This window comes from Prunus avium, chromosome 3 (genome assembly GCF_965620075.1).
Source record: "Prunus avium chromosome 3, drPruAviu1.hap1.1, whole genome shotgun sequence".
In the NCBI taxonomy this organism is placed as follows: Eukaryota; Viridiplantae; Streptophyta; class Magnoliopsida; order Rosales; family Rosaceae; genus Prunus; species Prunus avium.
Genome location: NC_142286.1, coordinates 36,485,284 through 36,500,725, shown reverse-complemented (window position 1 = coordinate 36,500,725; position 15,442 = coordinate 36,485,284). Strand labels below are relative to the sequence as shown.

At 40.1% G+C, this 15,442-nt stretch overlaps 2 protein-coding genes and 1 pseudogene across 3 annotated transcripts; all 3 read left to right on the top strand.

Moving 5' to 3' along the window:
* Nucleotides 1–716: 716 nt before the first annotated feature.
* LOC110759052 (UMP-CMP kinase 3-like) lies at nucleotides 717–7,002 on the top strand (annotated as a pseudogene). The gene is made up of 8 exons (XR_015834509.1): nucleotides 717–826; nucleotides 1,083–1,145; nucleotides 1,301–1,349; nucleotides 5,293–5,410; nucleotides 5,606–5,762; nucleotides 5,942–6,022; nucleotides 6,123–6,235; nucleotides 6,488–7,002. The product of XR_015834509.1 is annotated as a UMP-CMP kinase 3-like (transcript).
* A 74-nt stretch (nucleotides 7,003–7,076) lies between these two features.
* LOC110759072 (RING/U-box superfamily protein) lies at nucleotides 7,077–8,499 on the top strand. The gene has a single exon (XM_021961098.2). It carries the CDS (start codon nucleotides 7,190–7,192, stop codon nucleotides 8,318–8,320), a length of 1,131 nt encoding a protein of 376 aa, XP_021816790.1. The 5' UTR covers nucleotides 7,077–7,189; the 3' UTR covers nucleotides 8,321–8,499.
* Nucleotides 8,500–10,271: 1,772 nt separating this feature from the next.
* Nucleotides 10,272–15,109, top strand: LOC110759062 (receptor-like protein kinase FERONIA). The gene is made up of 2 exons (XM_088250873.1): nucleotides 10,272–12,783; nucleotides 14,809–15,109. The coding sequence occupies exons 1-2, from the start codon at nucleotides 10,479–10,481 to the stop codon at nucleotides 15,090–15,092; spliced, it is 2,589 nt and encodes an 862-aa protein (XP_088106999.1). The 5' UTR covers nucleotides 10,272–10,478; the 3' UTR covers nucleotides 15,093–15,109.
* The last annotated feature ends 333 nt before the right edge of the window (nucleotides 15,110–15,442 follow it).

Below are 15,442 nucleotides of genomic sequence, written 5' to 3'. Positions count from 1 at the left end.
CAGACTCTTTGTTAGAGACAATTTTTGGGTCAAGTGTCCAAAGACAATTAGGTTCTTACAACTACCTTTGCTAATAATACACACACAAATTCAGTAACTACTTCCAATTTCTCATTTATCTTTAGGCAAAAAGTCACTTTTTAGTTCTAGTTTGACGAAATTTCGACTTTCATCCCTGTACTTTAAATTCTGATAATTTAACCCACGTAGTTTATTTTATTACAATTTAAAGACATGTCCAAATATCCGTCCAATTTCTTGATATAATAAACACGTCTCTCATGTGGAGGGGTATTTTGGACAGAATTTTATATGAAATTGGATGGAAATTTGGATGTGTACATGGTTAAATTGACAAAATTTAAATTACAAGGATCAAATTAAAAAAAAAGGGACAACCTATAAGGATCAAAAGTGACTTTTCCCTCATCTTTATGTATACTGATCAAATTCTTGTAATGCATTTAGAATCCCCTAACCTTAATAAAAAAAATGCTTTAAGGAGAACCCCAACCATATTTCCCCTAAAATAAAAGAGAACTTCATGTGTATCAAAATTTTGGCGGGTAAAGTTCATATACATGAAAGCATTTTTCTTTATTTATTGAATTGTTCTTTTTATTTACATTTGTATATTAATTCACAAAAATTAAAACTTCGACCTTCTTTTTCATTTGCTTGTTTAAAACGCAGCGTTTGCAAACTGTCTCGAAGTCTCTAGTCGGTGTAGCTGACCCATGCCACCGTTTACACACAGAAAGGAGCTATGAATCTGTGAGCAAACATTGCACTCTTCTGTCTTCCCCCCCAGTATAATCCCTGTCAGGTGATTATTATTTTTTTTTAAACTTCTTTTTCATTTATTTTTTTATTTCTCTTCTCTCATCTCATCTGCGTATAAAGCTATTCTCTTTAGGATTATTTATTTATTTATTTAAAACTTGAAGTTAAGGTTAAAAAGTTTGCTTGTTCATATAAAAGAAAATAATTTTGTGGAGGAAGTAAAGATGAAGCCTTTACCTACCTGGTGAAGGGTCTTAAAATTATGGCTTGTTGTATCTAAAGAAGCCCATGATGAATAGGATTTCATGGAGACCATGGCAAAAGATGGTGCAGCACAAGAGGCAACTGTGACTCCAAACAAGGTTGGTGTCAAACTGTCAACTCTTGTTTTTTTCCTTGGTTTGATTCTTAGATATTATTATCTATTATTCAGTGCATTATTAATTTTCACTCATACTTTTCTGGGAAAATTTGTATTCATCCTGTTTTCTGAATGAAATTTATCTTTGATTGGCAGGATGTAAGTGAACATAACCCTAAAGGGTACACAGTTATCTATGTTTCAGGTAATTAAGCAGTTTACAATATTTTTGCAACTTCTACATTTTGCTGGTGTGAAACTTTTGTTGGTGCAATTTGAATTTGATCATGAACTCTTTCAATTTTGTTTTTTCCTTCCTGTCCACCTTTTGTTAGCAATAGTCAATTAATGAGGATTAGTTTGGCACCTACAATGGTTGGTAGCCTACAATGTTTAGTCAATTAATGTGTTAATTATGTAGTCAATTAATGTGTTAATTATGTAGTCAATTAATGTTCGGCACCTACTATGTTTGGCACCTACAATATTTGGGGGGCTTGACTAGGTTGGTTGCCTAACTAGTTTGGTTGCCTAATTAGTTTGGTTGCCTAACTTGGGGGGCTTGACTAATGTCTTAGGAACTTGTATATATATGTGTTGATTGTAAGGAATGAAACATAAGTGAAAAATCAGAAAATATTCTACAACTCTCATTCTCTCTACACTTTCCACTCTCTACTCTCAATATTCTCTATGTTTTAGCATGGTATCAGAGCCTAATGGCTAATCCTTAAGATCCTCTATCAAATTGAGAGTCGTTGGCATTTTTTCATGTTGCTGTAAATTCTCTTGTTTCTATTAAATTTCCTCTCTTTTATCTGTATGGGCAATAAGTCCCTTGGCCACGATGGCCTAATTTGTTTCCTATGGGCAGTACGTTCCTTGATCACCATGATCTCTTTCCTCCGTGAGCCTCGTCATCGCTCACCGAGCCATTTCCTTTCCTCCGCGAGCCTCGTCACCGCTCGCTGAGCCTTTTCCTACTCGGCCTTGTCTCTGTCATACCGAGCTACACTACTGACGATGTTCCCTTTGCACAGCCACTCTAGTGTTTGCATCATCTCTCAAGCTCTAACGAGCTCCCTTATGTTTTTCTTTGACTTTTCTGCTGGTCTCTGTCTTCTTTGCTGCTCTCTTGAGCTGCCTTTCTCCTTCTCCTTTTTTGAGCAACCTATCTGTTTCTCTCTTTGCTCTCTAACGAGCTCTCCTTTCAACTATCTCTCTTTCCAACCCCTCTCTTTGTTTAGCTCCCGTTCTTATCCTTTCTTCTTCCAATTTGCTCTTCTTTTCTTTATTGATTTTATTTGCTTTTGCCAACTTGTTGGCCCAAGAGTGTTTTATTTTCTTGTCTTATTTCTACCTTGTCTACCTCTTTTTCCTTTCCAATTTGACTATTTCTCTCTCTCACGCCAACATCTTGTGTTTTCTTATTTATGGTTTCTTTTCTCACCACCTATCACATACTTCTTACTTTATTCCCTTTTATTTCCTTAAATTATTTCTTCCACTCTATTTCCATCCCATTTTTGTCTGGTATATTTCTTCTCCCTTGTTGACTTACACTTTTCTCTGTGTTACCCAAGTGAAGGTGTTTTCTCCTCATCTCTTCGTTCTCATGCACACCACATTTGTGCCTAATGTTTTGACTCTTTTCCATCTTTTATTCCTTTTCTCCAGTTGTCGGATGCCCATCTCCATTCCACCTTTCCTTGCATTTGTTTCTACCACGAGACTGGCATGTTTGAGTCTCTTTACTATTATTTCATTTTCTCTTCTTCCAAATCTCGACCCTCTACCAGTGTCAGATTTGAGGGGGAGATAGATGCAACTTTATTTGGGTGCTGCAACTTTATTGTCATTACCGGTGTTGCTTTCTCCAAATCTCGACTCTCATACGTCGTCGGATTTGAGGGGGAGTGACACTGCTGCTCATCTATTCCGCTGCCTGCAATTCAGTTACCTATCTGCCATGACTGATTCTTCTACATCTGAGCTTCAGTCAGCTTCTGTTTCTCAAGTGCCACTGCTTTTATGGTTCTGACAACCCCTTCTCTTCAGGGGGAGAGGAGGAGTGAAGAGAAGTTGTGTCTGCAATAATGGAAGTATTTGTGACGCTGCTAGTATTGTTGTTGCTGCTTACTATATCCTTTGCTGGTGCCAGCTCCTGCCTTTTGTGTCCCTTTGTTGTTAACAGTGTTGTTGCTCCTACCTGTTATGACTCTTGTTGGGGACAATGTTGCTGGGGATAGTTATATTGCTCTTGCTGGTGCCAGTGTCTTAGATTTCTCTCACTTGTGCCAGTGCCACTGATCATATGGCTCCATCGACCCCTTCTCTTCAGGGGGAGAGGGGGAGTGAAGAGAAGTTGCCTCTGCTGTTGCTACTGCCACAGTTGTCTGCCCTGCCTTGTCTTGCTGGTGCCAGTGCCTTATATTGCTCTTGCTGGTACCAGTGTTGTTGTCTCTTGTTGAGGACAGTGTTGTTGTTGCTTCTACCGTGTTCTTGCCTTTACCGGTGTGTTTCCGATGTGGTCATGCTCGTTGACCCTGCCTTTGCTCTTGACTTTCCGTACCCTTGCCTTATCCTATTTTTTAGGGTTTGGCTTTACCTTGCCACACTTTACCATGCTTTGCCTTACCTTGCCTTATCCTATTTTTTAGGGTTTGGTTGCCTTTGCCTTTGCTTGGCCTTTATTTGTCTTACCTTGCCTTGCCCTTTCTTTTTAGGGTTTGGTTTTACCTTGACGTGCCTTTCCCTATTTTAGGGTTTGGTTGTGTCCTTACCGTGTTCACAGGGTTTCTGTGTTCTTTACCTTACCTTTGCCGTGTTCACAGGGTTTCTGTGTCCTTGCCGTGTTCACAGGGTTTCTGTGTCCTTTACCTTACCTTTGCCGTGTTCACAGGGTTTCTGTGTCCTTTACCTTATCATTGCCGTGTTCACAGGGTTTCTGTGTCCTTTACCTTACCTTTGCCGTGTTCACAGGGTTTCTGTGTTCTTACCGTGTTCACAGGGTTTCTATGTTCTTTGCTTTGCCTTTGCCTTGTTCGCATGGTTTATGTGATCTACCGACCAACCGGCTGCACTTGGATTTGGTGTTGCCACCGACAGACCGAAATGATTAACTTCGATGTGGCCTTTGCTCCACGTGTGGCCCACCATGTAGTGGTCCCACGTGAGGGGGCATGTTGAAGTGGATCGACATTCTATTAAGAAGAAGCTTGATGCGGAAATATTAATAACGACAGTCTCTCTTTTGGCAAGTTGGTCATTGATGATATCTATGCACCAACTTGAGGGGGAGTGTTAGCAATAGTCAATTAATGAGGATTAGTTTGGCACCTACAATGGTTGGTAGCCTACAATGTTTAGTCAATTAATGTATTAATTATGTAGTCAATTAATGTGTTAATTATGTAGTCAATTAATGTTTGGCACCTACTATGTTTGGCACCTACAATATTTGGGGGGCTTGACTAGGTTGGTTGCCTAACTAGTTTGGTTGCCTAATTAGTTTGGTTGCCTAACTTGGGGGGCTTGACTAATGTCTTAGGAACTTGTATATATATGTGTTGATTGTAAGGAATGAAACATAAGTGAAAAATCAGAAAATATTCTACAACTCTCATTCTCTCTACACTTTCCACTCTCTACTCTCAATATTCTCTATGTTTTAGCACCTTTGTATTTGTCGTGGAGGGATCGAGGACTGATCTCGAGTCTTGACAGTAAAATATCCAAGTGACATGTAACAAATTTCATTTGAACTTTGGTTTGTGGCTCTCCATGAAATTGTACCAACATTCATGGTAATTTGTCTCCCTGTTAAACAATTAGCTTAGGTGATCAGAGTGGGTGTGTAAGAAGTTTTTGGACCAAAGGAACTAAGAAATTCTTATAATAACAGTGGGAGGTGCTCAGCTGCTGTGGCAGTGTCCAAGTTCTGCACTCAAATTTATACAAGTTTATGGATTGGAAGTCTTCTCTTGAGCTTGAGCACCTTCACCTCATTTTTGTATCCAAAACGAAATGATGACGTTAGATGTGTTAGAATGTTTACAAAGAATCCTGCCCATGTAATCTAAGATGACTTGCTAACCTTCTAATTGTTGTGCCTGCTGATGTAGTTACTCCTAAACTATGCTTTGCAGGTGGTCCAGGTAGCGGAAAGAGTACACAATGCGCCAAAATTGCTCCATACTTTGGGTTTTGTCATCTGAGTGTTGGTGATCTTCTTGAAGCAGAAGTTGAGACTGGATCTGAATACGGGTATTCAATTCAAAAGTTTCTTTCTTTCGTTTGTGCAATACTAAACCAATAATTTTGCTTTCAGCTTCCTAATACTCAGACGTAAATATTATAATTTTGGCATATGATGGAAATCTAGGAAACATATGTTTTGGATGAAACTTCTATTATGCATCTTGTTGTACACATCTTTTATTGTTACAAATTTCTTTATAGTAAAATGATTGAGGACTGTAAGAAAGAAGGAAGGCTTGTTCCTTCCGATCTGGTTGTCAAGCTTCTGCAACAGGCAATGCAGAGGAGCCAAAACAAGAAATTTGTCATCGATGGCTTCCCACGGAATGAAGAAAATCGTGCTGCCGCTGAAAGCATTGTAGGTTTGCAGTTTTCTGTTTTGTTTGTTTAAGCTATCAAATTCTTTGATAGTTTGATTACATTGCTTAATGTAAAAACTATTTGCGAATAGCATAAGTTTTTCTTTCACTGATTTTAACATATTCATATCTCATTGTTCTATCTGTTCCATGTGCACAATCAAAACTTGTGCTACAGATGAAAATTGAGCCATATTTTGTATTGTTTCTTGACTGCTCAGAAGAGGAGATGAAAAGACGTCTTTTAAATAGAAACCAGGTGAGCAAATTGCCCTTTTTCTTCTTCTTTAACTTACAAATTTTTCAATGTGTCTAACTTCTGTAACTCTTTTTCATGCATATTGTCTGTGGATTCAAAGGGAAGAGTTGATGATAATATTAACACAATACAGAACAGAAGCGTCTTAAAGTCTACTTTGAATGCACTCTTCCTGTAATCAATTATTACAGCGCCAAGGGCAAGGTTCGAAAGGTAACGATCTTCTCCACAAAGCTTCTGATTGTAACATTTCATGGGAAATGGTTACTTTCCCTTTTTCCAGTAAATAATATTAGTCTTTGTTCATGCCTTTTACGCTATAGTTTATTAAAACCGACAAATATATACATGAAGAGTGTTTCACAATTAGATGACTAAATGTTGTTTAGCTTGGCTAATTTGACCTAAAAATTGGATTTTCCCATAAGTAGCTTATTTTCTTCTTCTTCTCTGATTTTGGCCTAGATTGATGCTGAAAGGTCTCCTGAAGAGGTATTTGAGGCAATCAAGGACGTATTCTTTGAGCTGAAAGAGAAGCATGGGGAGACCGCGGACGCCCGTAGTTTATCAAGATAATATTGTACTAGTTTGAAGTTTCCTTGAGATAATCTATCACGATAACCTCTTTATTTTTGGAACACAAAATGAATTTCAAAGAGGGATCCTCTAGGAATTCAAAGAGATCGATTATCATACAATATCCGAAGAGCTACAAAATGAGGAACATGATTAAACCAAACATAAAGATGAGGAAACCGTCATATTACTTTCATGGAAGATATGTCGAATGAAATTAACATTAAAATTTTGCAATAAACTTGTGATATCCAGTACAGAATGTAACCACCAAGGAGGGTGTACAGAATGTAACCACCAAGGAGGGTGCAGATTATGTGTAATAATTCGAAGAAGACACCTGCAACATGTTTTTCGTATATTTTTCCAATAATGCACGCATTAATAATAGCATGTTATCATGAGAGGAATGCAAAATTTGGTAACCTTCATTTTTCCTGATTAAACTTTTATTCCTTCACAGAGCAGGCCAAGACAAAGTGAAATAAAATAAAATAAAAAACGAGGGAAGAAAACCCACACTATATAAACCGAAGCACCACCAACAAACAAAAATTTCTCCAATTTCTTCCATTATTAATTTTGAAGACTATGTCTGAGCTTTCCGCCACCACTCACCTACCCCGCGAACCACAACCAAACGAACCAGACCCACAAACCCTAACTCTTGATCCCCTCGCCCACTGGTGCACCAACCACAATTGCAACCCCTTCGCCGATCCTCCCGATTCCCGAAGCTCCGATTGCGACTGTTTCTCCGACGCCGCCTCCGATTCGGACCATGACGTCAGCTGCTTCGTCACCGATCTCTTCGACCGTCGCACCTCGGAGCGGCCCAATACCGACTGCGTTACCGTTCCTGGTTCGGACCCGCTTTCGCTTGAATCGGAAATTGGGGGTGTTGATGGTGGAGATGAAATATCGTCAAATTTGGGGTTAGGGTTTGGTCTAGAGTCAAATTCTCAGGGCTCTGTCTCTGAATTGGGCGAGTTTAATATTCCACCAGGGGATGATTCGCGCGTTAGTGGCCTTCGGATTGTTGGGTTGGAATCGGAATCTGATTCGGATTCCGGTACCATCGATGATATCGAAAGTAATAGGATCACCGATTCGGGTATCCAATCAATCTGGGACAACCTTTTCTTGGTGGAGCAGAGGAACATGTTTGAAAATTCTGAGTCTAATCGGATCGATGGCGGAGTTGAAGAGCTCTCAGTGGCCTCTGGGTTTTCGACTGAAGAAGAAGAGGTTCCGGAAGGAGCCACACGAAGCCTGGAGTGGGAAATTCTATTGACAGTCAACAATTTCCGGAGGTATGCCGATGATGATGATGTTGACTTAGAGACTGCAGAGTACATCAACACGATTTTTGGGCAATTCGTGGAGAATGCGAATGCCATGAAAGGTAGCCCTCCGGCGGCTTCAAGTGTTGTCGAGGATCTTCCCTTTGTTAAGTTCACAAAGGAGAAGTTGAAGAATGAAGAAGTGGTCTGTGCTGTTTGTAAAGACAGCATTGCGTCGGAGGATAAGGTCAGGAGCTTACCCTGTTGCCATTACTACCATCAGGACTGCATTGTGCCCTGGTTGGGCATTCGAAATACATGCCCGGTTTGCCGGTATGAGCTGCCGACGGATGATCCTGATTATGAAAGGAGCAAGTGTGAAAGGGCTACCCGTGGCGAGCCAGGGGATTCAGAGGTCAGGTTTGAGCAATTTGTGTGAGATGTTTATATAGCTATATATACTCTTGGTTTGCTAAGTGTAAAAATTGTAAATAGGTGTTTTTCGTGCAGTCTCATATCCAATGATGAAATGAAGCTTGTATTGGTTTTGAACATTTTATAGCTTTGGTTAATTTGGTGGAGTTTCTAAGTGTAATAAATTGCTTGTTGTTGGTGTTACTTGAGGTCTTAGTAGTGTTTATGCAGCAAAATGTTTACTCGAGAGATTGAGACTTGAGGTCTTAGAAGTTTGAAGAAGTATGTTTAGAGTCTAGAACTTTGCACCAAAATATTTAATAAAAAGAGATATAAACTTGTAAATATTGGGTTTTTTTTTGTTTCTTGGATTTAGGATTGCCCGAATAGTTTGGTCTTCTTTTAAGTTTAACTTGTCTTTTGGTAAGAACTGATGCCTTCCTGATTCCGTACACCTTCCAGATGAAAATAAAATGTGTTGGTTCGTCCTGTTCCGTCATTCCTTAAACTTTACTTTTTCGATGTTAGAGTTTGTGTATGTGAGTTTTCATCAACGTGATTACTACATCTGCAATAAATACACCAGGCAATGGATTGCTCTTCCTCCCCCACCTGGATTTTAATGGAGTGTTAGTAGTAGTAATAGTAGGAATCTCCCCAATCCCAGCAGCAAGCAGCGGAATATTCATGTTAATGGTGAGTAGGTTGTGAGATTAGTTTTTCCTCATTACAAATCGTGGTACGACATTGCAGAGCTTCGGATACTGGTGAATGGAGGTAATTGTATCATCTCCAGAAGAGTTTTGGTTTTTTCCAATTGCTTCCAGTGATGGTTCTGGGTTGGTGCTAACATTTTAGCACGCAACTTTCTTATTGGGTTAGATCCATTCATGATGATCAACAGCAACAAGAAGATTGAACAACATTATGAATGTCGTTGCATTGAATTGGATCCAGAGTCTTTGGGAAGATCGGACTTGTACTCCTTGGTGTGCACCGAGGGTGTCTACTGATGTTCAACTACGATATATATTTTTGGGATCTTAAAGAAGAAGAAGATGTGATGGGTTGGATATTCGGGAGTTCGGGAGTCAAAAACCCGTTATTTGAATTATTTGATTTATTAGATCTTGAATTTTAATAAACATTTTTTCGTTTTCAGCAATTCATGAAAGAATGAATTGAGAATATGCCAGCTACAAGAAAAGACCTCATGATAGTCAATATGGCCCCCACCACCCATCAATGCATGGTGTTCTTAGACTCATCATTACTCTACATCAAAATACTTATAAAAAAAAAAAATTATTAATAAATAAATTAACGATAATGAAGCAAATTACGAAAGAATTGATAAAACAAATCAAAGTGTAATTCCCTGCGTTGTTGTCGGTGGACGTAGGGGTGGAGCTGCTGCCGTTGGCAATTGTGTTATTATTTGCGAGTTTCATCTCTTGGGCTTTGCATTAACATTTAACCCCATGCATAACGAAAGGGAGCCCAATATTTTAGACAGGAGATTCCTTTCTTTCTTTTTTTGTCTGAATCATGAGGTGGTTCTGGATAGGTCCCAACTATGGGTGGCACCTTTAAGCCTTAACCACAGCCCAGACTAATTCTCACTCACACCGGGTCGGCCCGTAAGGGATAAAGTGTTGGCCAAAGTGGTGACTCCGTACGAGAGCAAGGATCGAACTCCTAACCTCTTCCTTTCAATGGGTGTCATTTTCTATATTTTTGTTGTTGTCAGCCATTGAATTTACTTTAACAAGACAGATAATCAGTATACCCAAAAGCAAGTCTTTGAAAGCATTTGTGCTCAATTTGTGCATGCAAATAATAATGTAACGACAACTAGAAGACTTGCTCTGTCGTTTTACCAGACGCATCAACACATGACGAAGATATGGTAGCACTGAAACAATAGAAAGCTTTTTTTTTTTGGACAAAAAACAATAGAAAGCTTATGCCTGAATTATTCTATGTTGTTGACGACATAATTTAAATATTTTTTTTATAAAAAAAAAGGTAAAAGAACTTTTCAAAAGAAGAAAGTAGTAAACACCTTTACAAACCAATAACCATCCTCTCAATCATCATCTTAATTACCCTTTGATCTTTTACTGCTCTTGCTATTATCAAGAACCCAATTAGCAGCAAACACCTTTCCAAAAACAATAACCATGAAGAAACTCCTTCTCCCTCCTCTGCCTCTTTACCTCCTTCCCCATTTTCTGCAAATCGCCACCCTACTCTCTGCACCTATCTACTACACTCCGGTCGAAGACATCACTATCAACTGTGGCTATTCCGGAACCTTATTGAACATGGATGACAACCGGAATTGGACTGGAGATATCAACTCAAAATTCTCCCCCTCTGAATTAAACCAAGCTAACACCGACCTCTCATCCCAAGTCAGAAAAGCACCTCCCTCCTCCTCTGTTAGCCAAGTGCCTTACACCACAGCTCGGCTTTCTCTTGCCCAATTTACTTACAAAGTTTCCCTCTCCACCGGGCAAAAGTTTATTCGCTTCTACTTCCACCCAGTTTCATATGGTCCTGGCTTCGACCGATCCAAAGCCCTCTTCTCTGTCCAAGCGGATTTCTTTACCCTTCTTCATGATTTCAATGCTTCAGTCACCGCTGATGCTTTTGCGGCCGAGACGCTAAGAAGAGAGTTCTGTTTGAACATTGATGAAGGACAGAACTTGACCATCACGTTCACTCCGAACAGAGAAATCCCAGATGCTTATGCCTTTATCAATGGGATTGAGATTGTGTCCATGCCCACCAATCTTTACTACACTGCATCCGAAAGCCATGGAGTTGATTATGTAGGCAACGAAGTCAATTATCGCATCGAAAACATCACGGCGATGGAGATGATGTACCGAATAAACATCGGTGGAAGTGCACTCTCTTTCGGTCAAGACACTGGGATGTACCGCAATTGGGACAGTTCTGTAGAGGAGCAAAAGTACTTAGATGATTTGAGTTCCAGGTGGACTGTTCTTCCACAAAACGTTAGCATTCAACTCAACTTTGCGAAAATACCAGAGTACTCTGCTCCACAACTAGTTTACCAAACGGGCCGTTCCATGGGCAACAACCACACCAGAAACAAGAGCTACAAACTGACCTGGGAATTTCCCGTAGATCCGGAGTTTCTTTACCTGCTAAGGCTACATTTCTGTGAGTTTGAGCCTGAAATTATGAAAAAGGGGGACCGATCGTTTCTAATCCATGTGGACAACCAACTTGCTGAGCCAGAAGCCGACATAATCGTGTGGAGTGGTGGAAACGGGAGCCCAATCTACAAGGACTACGTCGTGTTCATGCCTCGAATCTCTGATCAGAAGAAAGTTAAGCTCTTTCTTGCACTGCAACCAGACCCAAGTGATTGGATGACTAAATACAATGATGTACTCTTGAACGGCCTTGAACTCTTCAAGCTCAGTGATACAACTGGATATCTCGCCGGACCAAACCCCGACCCACCTCCATACACTCCGGCCGAATTGACTCCTTCAAGTTCAGTAAAACACAACACCAAGTCCAATCGTATACTTGCCATTGCTGCCGGTGTAGCTTCCGGCCTACTTGTGCTCTCTGTTCTTTTTGGATTCCTGATTTTCAGGCGACGACTGAAAGCCAAGTCCTTCGTCTCCATCCACGGGCCGACCAAGTCAACAGAGAGTCGCGGGTCATCTTTACCCCCTTATTTATGTCGTTACTTTCCACTGGCTGAGATCAAAGCCGCCACCCAAAACTTTAATGATAGTTTCATCATTGGAGTTGGCGGGTTTGGGAACGTGTACAAAGGCAATATCGACGATGGTGGGGCTACCCTTGTAGCTATCAAACGGCTGAAACCCGAGTCATCACAGGGTGCCAATGAGTTCAAGACGGAAATCGAGCTGCTCTCCCAGCTACGCCACCGCCATTTAGTGTCTCTCATTGGATATTGTACAGACGACAATGAGATGATCTTGGTGTACGATTACATGGCACGTGGGACCCTCGCCGACCATCTCTACCACAATGATAACCCTCCTCTTTCTTGGGAGCAACGACTTCAAATTTGTATTGGCGCGGCACGAGGGTTAAGCTACCTTCATACCGGGGCCAAGGGCACCATCATCCACCGTGACGTGAAGAGCACAAACATTTTATTGGATGAGAAATGGGTGGCCAAAGTATCGGACTTTGGATTGTCAAAAATGGGCACTACCAGCACGTCCAAGACTCACATCAGTACAATGGTGAAAGGTAGTTTCGGATATTTGGACCCGGAATACTACCGACGTCAACGGCTAACTGAGAAGTCGGACGTGTATTCGTTTGGTGTAGTATTGTGTGAGGTACTGTGTGCAAGGCCGGCTGTGATGCATACGGTGGAGCTTAAGCAAATGAACTTGGCTGAGTGGGCCAGGAATTGTCATCGCGACGGGGAACTTGATCAAATTATTGATCCAAGCATACGGGGTAATGTTGCTTCGATTCAGCTGCACCAAAATGGATTCAGCTGCATCCTCAACTTGTGATACTCGCAAGTGCACGAGCCGTTTGGTAGTATAGCATATGTAAGTGCGAGGTCGATCCCACGAGGATTGGTGATTGAATGATCCAATTTGTTTCCCCTACACAAAATAGAAATGAAAAAAGAAAATAAATAAAACAAGAAAAAAGGAAATAACTCAAGCAAATAAGTTCCCAAGTTCAATTAGATTAACGGATTGATTCTAGCTAAAGTATGATTAGGCCATGGTGTCTGGTTCTAACCTTGTGTTCCTAATTCCCTAATTTGATCATTTGTTGTCTAACCTAAAACTAAGCATTAGGAACCCATTAAGCATAGAAGAACAATTTAAACAACCAAGTATGTATCTAATCCCTGTTGTCGAATGTCCATACATACTCTTCCTATTCATAGTTCAATTCGAATTAAAGCATGGTGTCTACTCTTAATTCAAACCAAGATAGCTAACATGCAAGCCTAAATGGTGATCAATCATCCAAACTAGCCTATTAACTTATAAGCATAATGAATAAGAACAAAAACCATAATTGAAACTTGGAAACTAATTAAACTTGAATACTTAAGAAAGAATGTACATTACAATGAAAAGTAAAATGAAATTAAGAAAAACTAAATCAGAATTTCAGAACTTCATTACAACAATTGAAAACTAGAAAGGAAACTAAGAGAATTTTGAGGGAGAGAAGGGAAGGGAGCTCTAGAGAAGTGTTTGAGAGCTCCCCCCCTTGGGGTGTGTTTTGAAGCTTGAAGGCTTCTCTATTTATAGGGCTAAGAGGGAGGAACATCATGATGGATTCCCACACCATCCTTCATCATTTGCTGCTGCACAAGCTTTCTTCACATGGGTTCAAAGGTGATCAGATTTGCTGCCAACCCATGTGGTGCCTTTTGCTGCCAACCCATGTGGTTGCCTTTTGGTTGCTGAAAAAACGAGTTTTCTGAACCAGTCTTGGTGTAGGAAGGCCAGAGGTTTCCACATTTATCCAATGTGGCTGACATTTGGATATGTTATACTAGACACCCATTGGAACAACTTCTATGAAGAGAGTATTCCCATCGGAGCAGTAGACGTATGCGTTTTGGCCTCTGCAAGTTGGCTGCCGAAACAGGGACTGGAATTGACTTCATTTCATTTCATTTCTTTCTTTTGCTTCACATGCATGCACATGCTTCTCTTTAGTAGCTCAAAAGCTGATCTCCAGCTCCAAAGTGATCTGCCAATTCAATTCCCATGTTCAAAGGCTGAGCAAAAATGCCTCTCATCATTCCTTATTCTTCATCTCTCTCCTTTCTCTTCTTTGCATGCATGCACATGCTTTCTCTTTAATAACTCCATCATGTGCCAACTTGCTCCTTCAGAAATCATAGCTGGAAAGCCTCCCAACTTCACTCATTATGTTGGGTACAAAATCAGTTGCAGCTGGGGTGAGGCATATGGCTAAAAAGAGGCACATGGCAAAAGCTGGCAGCTGGAAATCTTGCTGAGCAAGGTTGGGTGTTGGACGGGCTGAGCACTCCACAAATGTCCAATTGGGCTGAAATTTGGATATGTTGTAGTAGACACCCATTGGAACAAGTTTCATGAAGATCTTCACCTCATTCGAGCCCCATAACATGCTGATCCAAGGCCAAGAAGTTGACCTACGAAATTGGGCTGGAAAGGGGTTGTAGCCAAAATGTGTTTGTCTTTAAGCTCATATTCCTCATATGCCAATCAGCCCTTAACATGCATGGATTGCATCAAATGTTATCTCCTGCTATCTTAACCTACAAAACACACAAACAAATGTAAGTGACTCAAAATAAAGAGAAACTAAGCAAAATCACTAAGTAAAGAAGGCATGCAAGTGTATGAAATTATGGACTTTATCAAAACAGAAAATGAATTAAAAGCACAAGTTTAACTCAATATCATAACCAAATCATAAGATAGAAGGGTACAAAATGATATACAATTATGAACCGATCAGGTAAGATTGAAATTCAATGTCTGAATCAGTTCGTTGAGATTGCAATGAGTTGCATGAATGATAGTGGGATCGAACGGCCGTCAATGAATGATGTTGTGAGGGCGCTTGAGCTTGCATTGCAGCTCCACCGCAACTGCATTGAAAGGAACAATGAGGGTGCCTTCGTCAATGACAGTTCCGCCGCGGAAATTAGAAGTGCTGAGCCAGGTTGCGCTACAGATGAATCCATCCAATGTATATCTGAGACGATCTTTTCTGAGATTAATGATCCAAATGGGAGATAATGGACAACATTTTTGAAGTTCCCATGTATTTGTATTTGAAGCCAATAATATTGAATCCAAATAAATTACTTGGAGTGACAGAATGCTAAATTTTTTACATGCAAGTCTTTAATTTAAACATGAGAAAGTAATGGGAATTTATATATATATATATATATATATATATATATATATATTGAAATTCATAGTTATCACTAAGAATGGCAGTAATTATGAAAATTTATTAGGTGTGTGAGTGAGTCCTAATAAAAAATGCACCACCCAGAATAAAGTAAATGCATACATGCATTGCACCAGAGATGCCAAATCTTGTTAAAGCATTAATTAAACAAGAAGCCTGGAGTGGGAAA

Coding starts and splice junctions, on each gene's coding strand:
- LOC110759072 (XM_021961098.2), top strand. CDS start 7,190: ATGTCTGAGCTTTCCGCCACCACTCACCTACCCCGCGAACCACAACCA.
- LOC110759062 (XM_088250873.1), top strand. CDS start 10,479: ATGAAGAAACTCCTTCTCCCTCCTCTGCCTCTTTACCTCCTTCCCCAT. Junction 12,784..14,808: donor TATTGATCCAAGCATACGGG/GTAATGTTGCTT, acceptor TGAACCGATCAG/GTAAGATTGAAATTCAATGT.